This window comes from Echeneis naucrates, unplaced genomic scaffold, assembly GCF_900963305.1.
Source record: "Echeneis naucrates unplaced genomic scaffold, fEcheNa1.1, whole genome shotgun sequence".
Classification (NCBI taxonomy): domain Eukaryota; kingdom Metazoa; phylum Chordata; class Actinopteri; order Carangiformes; family Echeneidae; genus Echeneis; species Echeneis naucrates.
In genome coordinates, this window is record NW_021780168.1 from 591,678 (window position 1) to 608,896 (window position 17,219).

At 45.9% G+C, this 17,219-nt stretch overlaps 1 protein-coding gene and 1 long non-coding RNA gene across 2 annotated transcripts; both read right to left on the minus strand.

Annotated features, from left to right (window-relative positions):
- Positions 1-2,612: 2,612 nt before the first annotated feature.
- On the minus strand, positions 2,613-7,640 carry LOC115038401 (NLR family CARD domain-containing protein 3-like; the record flags this gene model as incomplete). Its single annotated transcript, XM_029497238.1, has 4 exons — positions 2,613-2,706; positions 5,214-5,387; positions 5,500-7,303; positions 7,451-7,640. Coding segments are annotated over 4 exons (2,262 nt in total), but the record flags the coding sequence as incomplete, so codon positions are not given.
- Positions 7,641-8,150: 510 nt separating this feature from the next.
- On the minus strand, positions 8,151-8,876 carry LOC115038414 (uncharacterized). The gene is made up of 3 exons (XR_003840541.1): positions 8,839-8,876; positions 8,325-8,480; positions 8,151-8,202 (listed from the first exon to the last, which is right to left on the minus strand). It is a non-coding gene; the product is annotated as an uncharacterized LOC115038414 (long non-coding RNA).
- Positions 8,877-17,219: the final 8,343 nt, after the last annotated feature.

Genomic DNA, 17,219 nt, shown 5'->3' on the forward strand with positions numbered 1-17,219 from the left:
TTTATTTGGCTTCATTGATAAGTACAGCTGAGTATCGTCTGCGTAGCAGTGGAAGTTGATGCTGTGTTTCCTGATAATGTTGCCTAGAGGAAGCAGATAAAGCGTGAAGAGGATTGGTCCAAGTACCGAACCCTGCGGGACTCCATGACTGACTACAGTGCATGAAGAGGAGCTGTTGTTAACATGAACAAACTGATGTCTATCTGAAAGTAGGATTTGAACCACCTTAGTGCAGTTCCTTTAATTCCAATTTCATGTTCCAGTCTCTGTAGTAAAATTATGATCTATGGTGTCGAATGCAGCACTAAGATCTAGAAGGAGAAGTATGGAGGCTGATCCATTGTCTGAAGCCATTAGAATGTCATTTGAGACTTTAACCAGCGCTGTTTCTGTGCTATGATGGGCTCTAAATCCTGACTCAAACAAACTGTTCCCATCCAGATGGTCGTGTAGTTGTTTTACTACAGCTTTCTCAATGATTTTAGAAATACATGGAAGGTTCGATATGGGTCTATAGTTTGCCAAAACATCTGGATCAAGATTAGGCTTTTTAAGCTGGGGTTTGATGACTGCAGTCTTAAGTGCCTGAGGTACATAACCCAGAAATAAAGTCAGATTAATCAAATCTAGAATGAACAGTTCAATTAAATAAAAGATCTCTTTAAAGAGGCTAGTTGGTACTGGGTCTAATAGACAGGTTGACGGTCTGGATGATGAAACTATAGAAGCTAGCTCTGAGAGATTAAGAGGTGAGAATGATTCCAGATGTAAAAAATGCGTCGCAGCTGGTTCAGGAGTTGCTGTATTCAGTAGGAGATTTTTATCTAACGTAGTCAAGAGCTGATAAATTCTTTCTCTGATCGTGAGAATGTTGTCTCTAAAAAAGTTAATAAAATCATCACTGCTTAGAGCTAAGGGGATCACTGGTTCAACTGAGCTATGGCTCTCTGTCAGCCTGGCTACAGTGCTGAAGAGAAACCTGGGGTTGTTCTTGTTTTCTTCTATGAGTGCTGAGTAATATGAACTTCTAGCACTGCGGAGAGCTTTTTTATATGTTTTTAGGCTGTCTTTCCAGGCTCTGTGAGACTCTTCTGACTTACTGGAACGCCAGTTTCTTTCTAATTTCCTTGATGTCTGCTTTAAGGCATGGATTTGGGAATTATACCAGGGAGCCAGCCTCCTCAGATTGAATACTTTCTTTTTGAGAGGGGCGGCATTGTCGAGATTTGAACGCAGTGTGGCCATAGTGCTAGTCACAAGGTCATCAACCTGCGTATAGGAGAAATCCTCATTTGAATTTAGATATGGCATTGTTGGGAATGATGACAGAATGCTCTCTTTAAATTTAGCCACAGCTGCTTCAAATAAACATCTTCTATAGCTGAATTTATTCCTCAATGCTGTGGAACCCATTAAAGTAAACTCAAATGTAATGAGGTAATGGTCAGACAGGAGAGAATTTTGGGGAAGAATTGTAACCCTGGTACGAGGGATATGAAAGTTAACATGAGTTGGGGGTGTAGCTTCATTGCTCGCTGTGTTATTTGCGACTGAATTTGTGGCTGTTTTAATTTCAGTTAAATCTCTCCTCAGACCAGGCCTCCCCCAGAAAGACTTCCAGTTATCTCTGTAGCCCACGTTGTTTTCGGGACACCACCTCGACAGCCAGCGGTTAAATGACGACATGCGGCTGTACATGTCATCACTGGTCCGATTGGGGAGGGGGCCGGAGAAAACTACAGTGTCCGACATCGTTTTAGCAAAAGTACACACCGATTCCACATTAATTTTTGTGACTTCAGACTGGCGAAGTCGGGTGTCGTTACTGCCGACTCAGCAGAGTCAGCCAAACTTTATTTCTATCTCTGATTCTGCCACATATGAACTCCTGTATAACAATCTGAGCTCTGGCAGGTAAGTCCACTCTAAAACCAGTCAGTCTACAAACAAGCTGCAAAAGTTTAACTCATCGTTAATGATTTATTTGTTCTGCGTATGAGCACCTCAAGTGTTTTTGTTGGCAAAATGGTTTATATTTATATTGAGTTCTTTGTTTTTGATCATTCTGAGAAATAGGAATGATCTTTTAGCAAACAAACTCATGTCATAAATGATTTTATTTCTAAGGCTTAGGAAATAGTTATGCTTTTTATGTTTAAAATATTATGTAACAGTATTACTCGGATAGTAACACATTTGTACATGTTTATATGCAGATATATGAGAGTTTATGCTATTACAACAGGCCCTGTATGATTTAATACATGTCTTATAAACCCATGTGGGTTGGACATTTTTATGAAATTACACACAAATAAATAAACAAATAAAATTAACCACAGCCCAATTCCAAAGTCATTTTCAAATGAATAAAAATCTGTTTTCAAGAGTTATTTTCAAACATTTGACTGTTTAAATGTCTAAAACCTGAAGAGGATTTTCCATCATAAATATAAACCTGTCTGCAGGTCAGAGTCACCACAACTGTAACATCATATTAATCTGAGAGCAGAAATAAAACATGAGTCTGACCTCAGAGTCTCCAGTCTACAGTGAGGACTCTCCAGAAAACCGCACAGATCTTTCACTCCTGAATCCTTCAGCTTGTTGTGACTCAGGTCCAGTTCTCTGAGATGGGAGGGGTTGGACTTCAGAGCTAAGCCGAGAGAAGAACAGCTGATCCATGACAACCTGCAGTTCTTCAACCTGAGTAAAGAATAAAAGATGTGACTTTAGGAGACAAAATTCCTGCTTGAAAGTGTTCAATGTTTCATCATCTGCTCAGAGCTGAAAGTTTAGAAGGTAGGAGTTTTGAAAATGAAAGTCAAACAGCTGAAACAACGGGAAGAAGGAAGGAGGATTTTCCTGAGGCTGTACAACAAAAGCGGAAAGAACTTCTTACCCGCCATGAGGACAGCCCAGGAGGAAGGAAAGATTTCCTACTTCTGGTGTGATAAATTCATTGTGCACCCACCATTTCAGAAACCTGAGCTGAAGCCTAAAAATGCAACAAATGACGCTGAGCACTGACTATTAGACATCACATGAACACTCACAGCACCCGTGCTTTCACACTCAAATTCACTCACATACATTCGCACGCATTCTGATACACAGATAGTATCATTTGCTGGTATTAATTGCAATGCCCGTCGTTACACCCAGGAGAATATCCTTGGACACTTTGCTTTGAATGCTTTGGAAGAGAGTGAAGATGGATAAGACTATTTATATCATGGTTGTTTTGTCCCTGATCAAAATATTTCTTGTCCATTGATGGCAGTATCAAAGAAATGTTTGTCTTGCAGTGAAACCCAGTTTAATTCCTTGTGTGATAGCCAATCCGCAATGACATGTTCAACTTATGAATATCCATACTTTGCCAAAATACTACAATCCCCTAACTCCCCACTTATCCTGTTTGAAGCATGAATTTACGGTCATTGCCCTCTCTGCGACTTGGCTCTCAAATGTTGTAGAATCCCTGTATGACATTTCAATGACCGTATGATCCATACAATGGAATTACTAAACAAAGAAGGTAAAAAGGCATACATTCTTGGCAACTATAATATAGATCTCCTAAAAAGTGTTACAAACTTAGTAGCTCTGGAATTTTTTCAATAATTCATACTCCAACTATTTCTTTCCTATTATCACTGAACCCACTAGAGTGACAGATAAAATCTGCTACAGCTCCTGATACTAACTCAGGAGACAAAGCATTCAGGTACACTTTGTGTAGATATCACAGACCATTTCCCTGTCTTTCAACTCTTCCTTGTAGAAGCAAAAAAGAAAAAACTATTTCCTTATAAAGCTACTTAAAGGAAATTTTATGGAAGAAATATAGCCACATTTAAGAGACTAATTGATGGTCTGTCATGGGAGAATGTGTATACTCAAACTAATGTAAATTGTCCATCCCAAGCCTTTATCAAACAAATTAATTCTATTTACTTATTTATCAATGTTCCATTAATTAAAGCAAAGAAAGCAGGAAAGCAAGATCTGTCTAAGCCTTGGTTTACTAGTGGGATTCAGAAGGCTTCAAGGAAAAGAAATCGTCTCCATAAGAAATTTGTGTTAAACCCCACCCCCCTGAACCAAATGGCTTACAAGATATATAAAAATAAATTTAGGTATGTTTGGAGCCACCTTATTTTCACTGCTGTAATGTGTTAGTCATGTCATGTTCAAGAAAACGTACATTCATGTAACTGCTTTGGGGTCAGTGGTTAATGTAAACATTATTATTCTAATAATGGACCAGGTGGGAGGGTTCCTTGTAAAACGACAGCATTAGTTCTGACAATCTGTTTGATATTCAAACTAAATTGGCATTATGACTGAAATATCCCAAACTGAACCAACAGGGCCATGTTGCATGTGGATGACGTCATTATTTTGGCTAAGAAAGAAAAAATGTTCACATTATGCTGATTATTGTTCCAAAACGGTGCTGGAAGTGGAAATTAATGGAGAACCAAGACAAAACACAAGTGGAGTATTTTAGGCCAAAGTCAAGTGTGAGAAGTTGAGTTGTTGTTAATCTTGGGACAGTAATGCTGTCCTACACTGATCAGTGTAAATGTCTTGGCCTGATGTTGGACCAACACATGACATTTAACCCAGCTGTCAGTGTTTTAGCTCAGTCTGCAGGTAGAGCCCTGAACAAGTCTGAACACTGTGCTGAATCACAAAAACACTGATTAAAATAAGGACAGTTACACAAACACTGTATAGTGATGGATTGATTCTTCTCTGTGTTCAACCAGGTTTATTCATCCACAGAGCATCATATCAGCAGTCCACTCAACCTCTGGTGTCTTTGAGCCCCTTAAATATTTTCCTGAATGAGAACACCATCATCACAACTGTGACAGATGCCAAAAGCAGCAGAAAGGTTGTGTCCACCTCCCTAAAAGTAAATGATCCTCAGTGAACGTAGAAGTCAGCACTGGAGGATTCACCAGGAGGACGCCAGCATGACACAGCATGCACCTGTTGGCTGAGCAACATGTGTGTGTTTGATTTGTTTCATTGAGTGTGTTCTCCAGGTGGTGAATCAAATCAGTGATTTTTTATGGAGCATGAAGCTTTTTATACTGATGGCAATCTCCCAGATCTACAAAGCTCTTCAGTTCATTTTAGCTGATTTTATGTAAAATCATGAAAATATAAGAAGTTTTGACACAAACATCAATTCTGACCTGAGAGTTTCCAGTTCACAGTGTGGACTCTTCAGTCCAGCAGACAGCAGCTTCACTCCTGAATCCTTCAGCTTGTTGTTACTCAGGTCCAGATCTCTCAGACTAGAGGACTGGGAGCTGAGGACTGAGGACAGAGCTTCACAGCTTCTGTCTGAGAGGTTACAGCAACTCAGTCTGAAGAGGAAACAGCAAAGCAAGACAATTGATAAAAAAAAAAACATGTTGTTTCTGAGTCTCAACTAAAGAAAAAGATTAATTTGATCTGGATGGATTTATTTGCACATACAGAGCTTTGTTGGAGGCTTTGACCACTGGCAGCAGCCTCAGAAGAGCCTCCTCTGAAGCAGAGTATTTCTTCAGGTCAAACACGTCCAGATCTTTTTCTGATAACAGTAAGATGAAGACCAGAGCTGACCATTGAGCAGGAGACAGTTTAGCTGTGGAGAGACGTCCTGATCTCAGGAACTGTTGGATCTCCTCCACCAGAGAACCATCATTCAGTTCATTCAGACAGTGAAACAGGTTGATACTTTTCTCTGGAGACAGATTGTCACTGATCTTTGTCTTGATGTAGTGGACTGTTTCCTGATTGGTCTCTGAGCTACTTCCTGTCTGTGTCACCAGGCCTCGTAGGAGAGTTTGGTTGGTCTGCAGTGAAAGACCCAGAAGGAACCGGAGGAACAAGTCCAGGTGTCCATGTGGACTCTGTAAGACCTTATCCACAGCACTCTGGTAGAGAATTAAAGGTTCTGGTTTGTTCCTAAACAGTTTTGGCCACAGGGAGACTGTTTGTTCTTCTGACATCAAACTGACTCCAGAGTTGATGAAGGTCAGATGGACATGAAGAGCAGCCAGAAACTCCTGAACACTCAGATGGACGAAGCAGAAGACCTTGTCCTGGTACAGCCCTGTCTCCTCTTTGAAGATCTGTGTGAACACTCCTGAGTAAACTGATGCTGCTCTGATATCGATGCCACACTCTGTCAGGTCTGATTCATAGAAGATCAGGTTTCCTTTCTGCAGCTGCTCAAAAGCCACTTTTCCTAGAGACTCAATCATCTTCCTGGTTTCTGGACTCCAGTGTGGATCTGACTCAGCTCCTCCATCGTACTTGACCTTCTTCAGTTTGGACTGAACCACCAGGAAGTGGATGTACATCTCAGTCAGGGTCTTGGGCAGCTCTCCTCCCTCTCTGGTCTTCAACACCTCCTCCAGAACTGTAGCAGTGATCCAGCAGAAGACTGGGATGTGGCACATGATGTGGAGGCTTCGTGAGGTCTTGATGCGGGAGATGATCCTGCTGGCCTGCTCCTCATGTCTGAACCGCTTCCTGAAGTACTCCTCCTTCTGGGGGTCATTGAACCCTCTGACCTCTGTCACCATGTCAACACACTGAGCAGGGATCTGATTGGCTGCTGCAGGTCGTGTGGTTATCCAGAGGCGAGCAGAGGGAAGCAGTTTCCCCCTGATGAGGTTTGTCAGCAGCACGTCCACTGAGGTGGACTCTGTAGGATCAGTCAGGACCTCAGTGTTGTGGAAGTCCAGAGGAAGTCGACACTCATCCAGACCGTCAAAGATGAACACAACCTGGAAGTGATCAAAGCTGCAGATTCCTGCTTCTTTGGTTTCAGTGAAGAAGAGATGAACAAGTTCCACCAAGCTGAACTTCTTCTCTTTCAGCACATTCAGCTCTCTGAAGGTGAAGGGGAATGTGAACTCTATGTCCTGGTTGGCTTTGTCTTCAGCCCAGTCCAGAGTGAACTTCTGTGTTAAGACGGTTTTCCCAATGCCAGCCACTCCCTTTGTCATCACTGTTCTGATTGGTTGGTCTCTTCCAGGTGGGGGTTTAAAGATGTCTTCTTGTCTGATGGTTGTTTCTGCTCTGTCCTGTATCCTGGATGCTGTTTCAATCTGTCTGACCTCATGTTCCTCATTGACCTCTCCAGTCCCTCCCTCTGTGATGTAGAGCTCTGTGTAGATCTGATTCAGAAGGGTTGGGTTTCCTGCTTTAGAGATCCCCTCAAACACACACTGGAACTTCTTCTTCAGGGCAGATTTGAGTTTACGTTGACAAACTAGAGCACGACTTTCTGAATAAACAAAAAACAACTATGATTAAAAGCTGTAAGTATAAGTTTGATGTTTACTTCGAAGGAATAAGAATATGATCATATTTCTCTCTGTCTCCTGAGACTTTAGTAAATGTCTAATTGATCCATCATGTTAAATCCTCTTACCACTCTGCAGACAGTCAGCCAGCTCCTCCTGCTTCATCCACCTCAGGAAGTTCACTGTGATCTTCAGAAATGCCTCTCTGCTCCTCCTCTGCTCTTCATCCTCATTCTTGATGAATTGTGGGTAATCTGGACTCAGACTCCTTTTGATTTTCTTCAGCTCGTTCTTCACATAACAGACGATGTTCTCCTCCAGCAGCTGGAACACAATAACATCCTGTGTAAAGTTCACTCTCAGTATAAACTGATGGATCAAAGCATCAGATCATCAGTCAGCAGAGTTCAACTTTAGCTGCTGCTGTATCATCTGCTGCCACGTCTCTTTCCAGAGCTACACAGAAAGAGTCAGACCTGCTGACTTCACTAAACTAACTTCACTGGTGTAACTTACTAAGTTTGACATTAGATTCTGACAACACAGAGATCCTGATCATCACATGACGACCAAACTGACACAGCCCTTCAACAGATCAACTTAGGAACTGAAAAGTAGTCACTGGATGAACATTTACACACCAGAGCTACACAGAAAGAGTCAGACCTGCTGACTTCACTAAACTAACTTCACTGGTGTAACTTACTAAGTTTGACTTTAGATTCTGACAACACAGAGATCCTGATCATCACATGACGACCAAACTGACACAGCCCTTCAACAGATCAACTTAGGAACTGAAAAGTAGTCACTGGATGAACATTTACACACCATAAATATGGAGTCCAGGTCTGTGTGATGATGTTTGTCAGACTGAACTCTGAGGAGAAAAGACACAAACACACAGTTTGTTCCAGGAGTTTTCTATGAACACCAGAGAAACTGATAGACAAGCTTTGATACCTTCAGTGAGTCAAACAACAACAAATGATCAGCTTTTACCTTTTTTCTTTGATAACGTCATCTATAGACTGATCGCTCATCGTGGAAACAGCAGATTGTTGTCCTCCTTTAAAGACAGGAGGATGCTCCCTAGAATGATCACTCTTCATGGACACACGGCTCAGTTCAGGAAAATCTGGTCTTGACTCCTGGTTGCTAGAAGGAACAGAGTTGACATTTAAATAATTAATAACCAAGACCAATAACCAAGTGCAGTTTTCCTTTGTTTTATCACAAGTCACCCAGAATATTTTATTATGGGTTTGTTTATTCATTTTCACTTGGACTTGGATGTCTTTTTCATTTGACTCAATTTTCTGGCTTAAACTGAAAATGCAACACAAATAAAGATTATTATGATCATTATTATTCATGATATTTCCACATGTTGGTTAAGCCCGCGATGGAATCAATGATGAAAAGGTTCAGCAGTAAAACAATCTAAGTGACAGTGAGAGCGAATGATGATGGAGCAGTGATCTGAGTGCTGAGCTCTGACAGATCCTCATCTCACCTCTGAGCTTCGGTCTGACTCTCATGTTCCCCACACAGAGTGGTTTTAGAGGGAGGGGCTCCCTCCTCTCTGTCCTCACACTGATTCATAGCTGAGCCTCCATCTGCTGGAAATGTGACCCAATCATCACATCAAATCATTCAGAGATGACAACGACGACAGCAACAACAACAACAACAACAACAACAACGACGTCACTGTCAGATGGAGCCACCAGAAATTTTTAACATTTATGTAAATTGATCCACAATCATAGCTTGAGGACAAAATCACGTGATAAAGAGGAAAATTAAGAAATTAAGAATAGCATCCAGGGGCTCCGGTCACTTCCCTTTTTTTTTCTTTTTTGCTTCATCAACATTAAACTGGCCACATCACTTCCCTCTTTACTGTCTTCAGTTTAGAAAACTGTACACTTCAATGTTTTTGTGGTCTCATTGTTAAAAAAAAAAAATCAGCAGAACTGAGACAATGTTTTCAGGAGACGCAGAACTAAAAACTATCAAAACTGCTTTTGTTGAACAAAACTGGTCACGTTAAAGTGCTGCCTTTACTTCTCATTCTTTTTCTATTTATATGGCAGGAAAAATTTGCCAAGGAAATTAAAAGTCAAAACGAGTTTGGAGACTTCTTAGCCAATCAGCCGTTTTTGAGGAACTTCCATTAAACTCAGATAACAATGAATCTGCTGCCAAAAGTAACATGAAAGTCAAAGTCAACAAGTGCAATGTGATGACACTTATCCTGTTGATCAGACAATTATAGATTCTCACCTGCTGAACTCACTTCAGGTCGATTTATATGCATTTACAGCTTAATGTGCTCAGGAAACATGTCGCTGCTTGTTCTTTCTCGTCAGTCTTGTCCCGTGGTTAATCTGAGGAAAAGTCACTTCCTCAAAACTGAACCAGTTTTCTTCTTCATTATCGGAATCAGACAGTTGATAAACCTCTACCATCCGACCACTAGATGGAGATAACTGACCATCAAATGAGAACCGAGTTCTTCATCATCTGGAAACAGGCAGTTTGGATCAGAGATCATTGTTTTCTTCCTGTCTGGAGAATCACACTGAAAATCTGCTGGTGCTCAACTTCACATTTAACCATTTGTCCAAATCTACATCAAGATAAATAGGAAAATACATTTTCTTTGCTATATCTACTTTCCTGTATTTAAGACTGAGGAGGAAGCAGAATAACAAGTCCAGAGGGGTATTCCAGAAAGGGGTTCAATAGTTTCAGTTGGAGGCTGAACGAGGCACCACCACACCATCCACAACTGTTGGGGGGGGGGGATATATGAAAGAAGTGTTTTATATATATATAGATATATATATATGAGTTTTATTTTTTAAAAGACACAAGTTGATACTTACATCTGATGTACGCACTGGGATGCCCTCAGCTCCTCAGCCTCTGTCAGAGGTGGTGGTGGCAGCTCCACTTGTTTTGAGGTACGATGATAGCCCAGCAAAATATCCCTTACCTTTTTGAATGATGTTTTGATATTTAATTTTTTACTGCTTGCAAGTACACTTCTCTCCTGATAGGCTGCACCTAAATGAATATCTGATTTTATTTCCATTTATATTTATAACTGTAAGCTACAATCTTTTACGGTTAAATATAAAATCAAGTGAAGAGTACATCCAAACTTATGTGCTATGCAGGTACTAATTTTTTCTCCTGCTGTTTCTCCTTCGCTGCTGCAGCGGTGTTACATTTATGGTGAAACATTTGTTCATCCTCTCCATGGGCCTGCATTAAGACCTCAAACTCCACCAGGTTGAAATAACTGGATCTTTTTTGTCATGGTCATGGTGACTCGTGGTATCGGGGCTCCATTGATGATGGCTTTTTATATAGAGGTTGTGCATGTGCGCAACTCAAGTGAACGTACTCAGAGTTGATTGAACCAACTCAGATCAGCTGTTCTGGAACCAGATACTCAGAGTTTCTCCATCTCAGAGTAAGTCAACTCAGAGTTCAGGGATAGACTCAGAGTTTGTTGAACCTCCTACCTGGAATACCCTCCTTGGGTTTGAATGCAGGATGTCCTGTTTACAAGACAGGCACTTTAAGCAGCTAAGCATCAGTACTGCCAGTTTCTCTGCAGTATGTCTCTGAAACCACGTCTGTATCTGTCTCGTAGAGGAAGGAAACACAAATGGGAGAAAAACACTCAGTCACCCTCATGGAGTCTAAATGAAAAGAACATCAGATGGAGACAGGGGAAAAATGGAACCAGGAACTAAAGTGTGACAATAATGATGAACTGCAGCTGAACAATAAACAAACTTTCACAGCCTGGTGTGGACTATAACGTCAGAAAATGGATCAGTCTCTGACACGGAGCACTAAAGTTGGCCACAGATAGAACATCATGTCACATGATCAAATCAAATCAAATCAAATCAAATCAAATCAAATCAGCTTTATTTGTATAGCGCCAAATCATAACAAAGTTACATCAAGGCACTTTACATATAGAGCAGGTCTAGACCAAACTCTTTATAAATTTATTTAAAGAGACCCAACAGATCCCCCGATGAGCAAGCACTTGGCAACAGTGGCAAGGAAAAACTTCCTTTAAGAGGCAGAAACCTCGAGCAGAACCAGGCTCAGGGGGGGCGGCCATCTGCCTCGACCGGTTGGGTTGAGAGTGGGAGAGAGAGAGAGAGAGAGAGAGAGTGGGAGAGAGAGAGAGAGAGAGAGAGAGAGAGAGAGAGAGGGAGAGAGAGAGAGGGAGAGAGGGAGAGAGGGAGAGAGAGAGAGAGAGAGAGAGAGAGAGAGAGGGAGAGAGTGAGATTTTTTGATTTTTAAAAGTTTACTTTATTTGATTCATTTCCACAGACAGGTTTAGTTATGTTTCACTCATTTATCACATCAAATGCTCAAAAACGCTCAGATCAGCTGATCTGAGAAGAGGAGCTGGTCCTCCTGCACCGAGCAGAGGACCAGACCTGGAGTCCAGATTTCCCTGAACTGATTCAGGTCCTGCATCTCGCTGTAATATTTAAAATCAATCGTTATTCTGGCTTTGACCATCCTGCTGAACAGGAGGACCAGGTCAGTGTCCACATTGTCCTCCATTTTTCTTTTCCTAGTGACGTATATAGCCAGTTTAGCCTGTCCCAGGATGAAGTTTATCATCTGGCTCCTGTGTCTGATGGCCCTCCTGTACCTGAAGCCCAGGATGAAGGTCTGGAGGGAGAACACCTCTCCTCCTTTCCTTAGCAGTGTGTCCAGCAGGGAGAACAGGGGGCCGAGCCGAGGACACTGGGAGAAACAGTGGAACACTGTTTCTATTGCTACACAGAAGGGACACTTGTTGGAGGTGGACGGGTCGAGGATGGAGACGAAGGCGTTCACTGCCAGGATCCCGTGGAGGAGTCTCCATTGGAGGTCGGCCACCTTTTTGGTGAGTGGAGGTTTGTAGAGGCTCCTCCACTCAGGCCGGACCTCCTCACCGAGGCCCAGGTGAGCTCTCCAGGGGGAGTCGGCTCTCTGCAGCTTCTTTTTGTTCAGACACTGCACCATCAGCGCTGACAGGATTTTACTGTTGGCCTCACCCAGGTTCACCTCCGACTGGCTACCTGAACTTTGACCCCCAGCAGACCATCCAGGGCGGGCAATAATGGGGGGAAAGGGGTCTTTGGGACATGGTGTGGTCACACCAGCGCTGTGGTCGGTTAGCAGGAGAAGCTCGTGTGGGGTCAGAGAGCCCCTCCAGTGGTCCAGCAGCCTGCCCAGGATCCGCTCCGACCTCCGTCCCAAAGCGGCTGCCAGGCGTGCTGTGTCCCTCAGCTGTGGTCCGGTGAGGGTGATCATGTCACCCAGAGTTAAAATCCCTGCACTGCTGAACACCTGGCTGACTGCTGCTCCTGCCCAGCTGGGGGGGGCCAGGCGTCCTCCGTGGACCAGCGGCTCCTTTAGCAGCCAGAACAGGGAGGTGCGCTGAGCTGTCCGAGTCCGCAGTAGTCTCCAGACAGTGAACAGTCCTCTATAAAACTCAGGCAGGGTGTGGATCCTCACCGTCTTAAAATCCATTAAAAACACGGAGTCCTTGAGTCCTGGGCCCCCGACATGCTGCAGGACCAGCTGAGCCAGGGGCCTCCACACCAGGTCCTTCGGCCCGTACAGCAGTCTTTGTGCGAACTGGAGTCTGAAGGCAGCACACCTGCTGGCCAGGTGCACCAGCCCCTGCCCCCCCTCCTCCTTGGGGAGGAATAGGAGTGCTTGTGGGAGCCAGTGCAGCTTGTCCCAAAAAAAGTTCACAAGCGCTGCTTGGATCCTGGAGAGCAGGTTCGGGGGGGGGTCGACACAGGCCAGCTTATGCCACAAAGAGGAGGACACCAGATTGTTAACCACTAGTGTCCTTCCTCTGTACGACATGCTGGGCAGGAGCCACCCCCACCGCCTCAGTCTGCCCTGTGTGGACTCCAGGGCTCCGTCCCAGTTCTTTTTTAAAAACAGTTCGTCACCTAAAAACACCCCCAGGTACTTTAACCCTCCCGTCCTCCAACACAGCCCCCCCGGTAAAACCAGCTCATTTAAAGAGTCTTTTCTGACTGCCACAGCTTCGCTCTTGTTCCAGTTCACTCTGGCTGAAGACAGTTTGTTAAAAAGGTCCACGTTCTCCTCTAGAACACAAATGTCCTTCTGTGTATTTAAAACTATGATTAGGTCGTCAGCGTACGCCGACAGCTTCACTGCTGCGGGACATCCAGGGAAGGCCACTCCCCCCAGCCCCCCCCTCAGCCTGTGTAGCAGGGGCTCTATGGCCAGGGAGTACAGCATCCCTGACAGAGGACACCCCTGCCTCACCCCCCTTTGGACTGAGAAAGGTGCAGCCAGACCACCGTTGATTTTTAGTATGCTGGCAACGTCACGGTACAGCACCTGGATCCCGGCTATGAAACCTGGGCCGAACCCAAAAGCACCGAGCGTCTGCCACAGGTACTGGTGTTCGACCCGGTCAAAAGCCTTCTCCTGGTCTATGGAAATAAGACCAGTGTCCATGTCCAATGAGCCGGAGAGCTCCAAAACATGCCGAATTAAAGTGACGTTGTCACTTATGGTCCTGCCGGGCACACAGTAACTCTGGTCCACATGAACGACCTCGGCCATCACCTCTCTGAGCCTCCGGGCCAGAGCTTTGGCCAGGACTTTATAGTCCCCACACAGTAAGGAGACCGGCCTCCAGTTCCTCAGGTCCTGCAGGTCACCCTTTTTGGGGAGCAGGGTGATGACGGCTCTCCTGCAGCTCTGAGGTAGCAGTCCAGTCCTCAGGCTCTCCTGGAACACCTGCAGCATGTCTGGTCCCAGCTCAGACCAGAAAGCCTTATAGAAGTCCACTGGGAGACCGTCGATTCCAGGAGCTTTACCACTGGCGAGGCTCATGAGGGCTGCGTTCAGCTCCGCCACAGTCAGCGGGGCCTCCAGCATGGTGTTGGATGCTGCTGTCACCTGTGGCAGGCTGGAGAGGAAGGCTGCAGCCAGCTCAGGGTCCTCCACCAGCTCCTTCCGGTACAGCTCCTGGTAGAACTGTGTGGCGAACCTCCTGATCTCCCGAGCGTCCTCCACTGGGGAACCGTCGTCGGAGCGCAGGGAGTGGATGATCTTCCTCTGGCCGTTCCTGCGCTCCAGGCCGAAGAAGAACTGTGACGGGGCGTCCATCAGGGAGGCGTTCATGAAGCGTGACCGGACCAGAGCTCCCTGTGCTGTTACACCCAGCAGGTTGGCTAAAGCAGCCTTTTTACTTCTCAGGGCTTCAACACACCCTTGGTCTCCTGTACAGCCCAGTAAGGTCTGTACCTCGGTCTCCAGGTCCTGAAGGGATCTGATGATGTGCTTGGTGACGTTGCACGTATACTGCTGACAGAACTGTTTAGTCAGCGTCTTTCCCCACTCCCACCACTGCTGCACTGAGGAGAACGTGGACTTCCTCTCTCTGTGTGAGGACCATAAAACCCTAAAAGCTTCTCTAAAAGAGCTGTCTGATAACAGAGCTGTGTTAAAATGCCAGTAGGCGCTGGGGGTCTTTACATTCTGGATAAAAAAACAACAGTGAACCAGAGAGTGATCAGACAGGCCGACAGGAACAATGTGACAGCTTTTAAAAATACTAAAATGGTGCTTAAAACAGTAAAAGCGGTCCAACCTGGCCTGAGAGACAGAGTCGTCTTTAAAATGAGTCCAGGTGAACTGTCTGTCCCTCACGTTAAAACCTCTCCACACATCCTTCAGCTCGTGGGTTTCCATCAGGCGTTTGAGCCGAGCAGAGGAAGCAGGATGAGGCTCCAGGTGGTTCCTGTCTGACCTGTCGTCTTCAGTGCAGTTAAAATCACCCCCCAGGAATAAATATTCTTCAGCACAGTCACTCAAGGTTTTACATAAAACATCTAAAAACTCCATCCTCTCTGTGCTTAAAACCGGAGCATAAATACAGATAAAAGCCATTTTAACATTTTCATACAGAGCCATGACTTTTAAAATGTGTCCTGATAAAATATGCTCTACCTCCACGGAGCGAGGACTAAAAGTTCTAGAGAGCAGGACCCCCACCCCGGCACTGTTGGATCTTTTGTGGCTCAGGAAGACCCCCCCAGGCCATTCCTTCTTCCAGTTCCCCTCAATTTCTGGGGTGCTGTGAGTCTCCTGAATAAAAACCACATCAAGTTTCTTAATCTCAAACAGTTTAAAAGCAGCAGCTCTCTTGGCCTCGCTCCGAGCTCCGTTAATGTTAAAAGATCCGATGTGGATGTTAGCCATGGTGGAGGTAAAAAAAAGGACACACTAGAAGAAGCACAGACAGTTAAAAGGGTGGAGTTAAGAATAAATGTCATCTTCCTCCTCCTCATCATCATCATCGTCATCCTGAGAGAGGGCATATCTGGCTTTTGTAATTAACTTTTTGAGCCTGTAGACCTCCTGGTTGCTAAAAACCTGCTCTTTTCTCAGCCGGCTGACAGACATGATAAAACCATTGAGGTCAGGAAACTCCTCCTCCAGCTTCACTGCCCTCTGACCTTTGGTCTCTCTTAAAAAAGTCTTTACCCTCTCAAATGAATAGACTGTGTATTTTTCTTTTTGGGAAGCAGTCAGGTCGCTGTCCTTCTCCTCATCGGAGGGAGTCAGCAGGATTTTTCTAGTTTTAAAATCCGTTCCATCATCTTTGCTCCCCTGTTTTTTCCTTTTTCCTGTTTTCAGCGAGAGGCCTGAGTCCTCAGCGCCGTCCTCCATTAAAATATCGGGAATGTTGCAGGTTGCCTGACTGTCCTCCTCTTTCCCTCCACTCTCCTCCAACAATTCAGAAACATTTTCCTCCATCACCTCCATCTCCTCCTGGCCTTTTCCTGTCTGTCCATTATTATTTTCTACATTTGATGCCGTCTTAGTAGGTGAGTCCGACTCACCAGTTCCCTCCTCTGTCTCCCTGTCTCCGGCCGCATCCGCCGGCGGGCCCCGGCTCAGGCCGCCCTCTCCAGCCACCGGAGGCTCCGGCCCCGGAGCGCCGGTCCCCCCTGTCGGTAAGTCCGAGGCCGGACCATCCGCCGCAGCCGCAGCCGCAGCAGCCGGCGGACCGGAGCCCGGACCGCCAGCCGCAGCCGCAGCAGCCGGCGGACCGGAGCCCGGACCGCCAGCCGCAGCCGCAGCAGCCGGCGGACCGGAGCCCGGACCCCCAGCCGCCGCAGCAGCCGGCGGACCGGAGCCCGGACCCCCAGCCGCAGCCGCAGCAGCCGGCGGACCGGAGCCCGGACCGCCAGCCGCCGCCGCAGCAGCCGCCGGACCGGAGCCCGGACCCCCAGCCGGTACCCTGGCCTCGGGGCAGGCCCGCACCAGGTGTCCCTCCGCCCCGCATCCAAAACATTTCATGTTATCAGACGTGACAAACACCATGTACCCGAACCCGTCCACCCTGAAGGTCAGGGTCAGGTTCAGGGGGGACTCCGTGTCCTTCAGGACCATGTGGACCTGTCTCCTGTGGCAGACCACATGCCGCAGCTTCGGGGACTTACATCCCAGCGGCACCATTCTAATGGGCCCGACCATCTGCCCGTAGCGGGACAGGGCTTTGGCCAGGTCCTCGTTTTTGATGAAGGGGGGGATGTTACTGATTATGACCCTCTTGGTGGGGGTCTCCAGCGGCTGCACCGGAGTGAACGCTCCCCCCACCGTGATTCCCTTCTCCACCACCTGCTCCACCTTCCGAACCTCGTCTAAGAACAGGACCACGGCTCCGTTCATCCTGGAGGCCGACTTGACGCTGTCATAGCCGACCTCCCCCCCCACAGCCAGGGCCACCTCCTCCACGGTGTGCGGACAGCCGGCCACCTTAACGCCGTGCTTCCGCGACAGCCGGGAGAACTCGGCGGC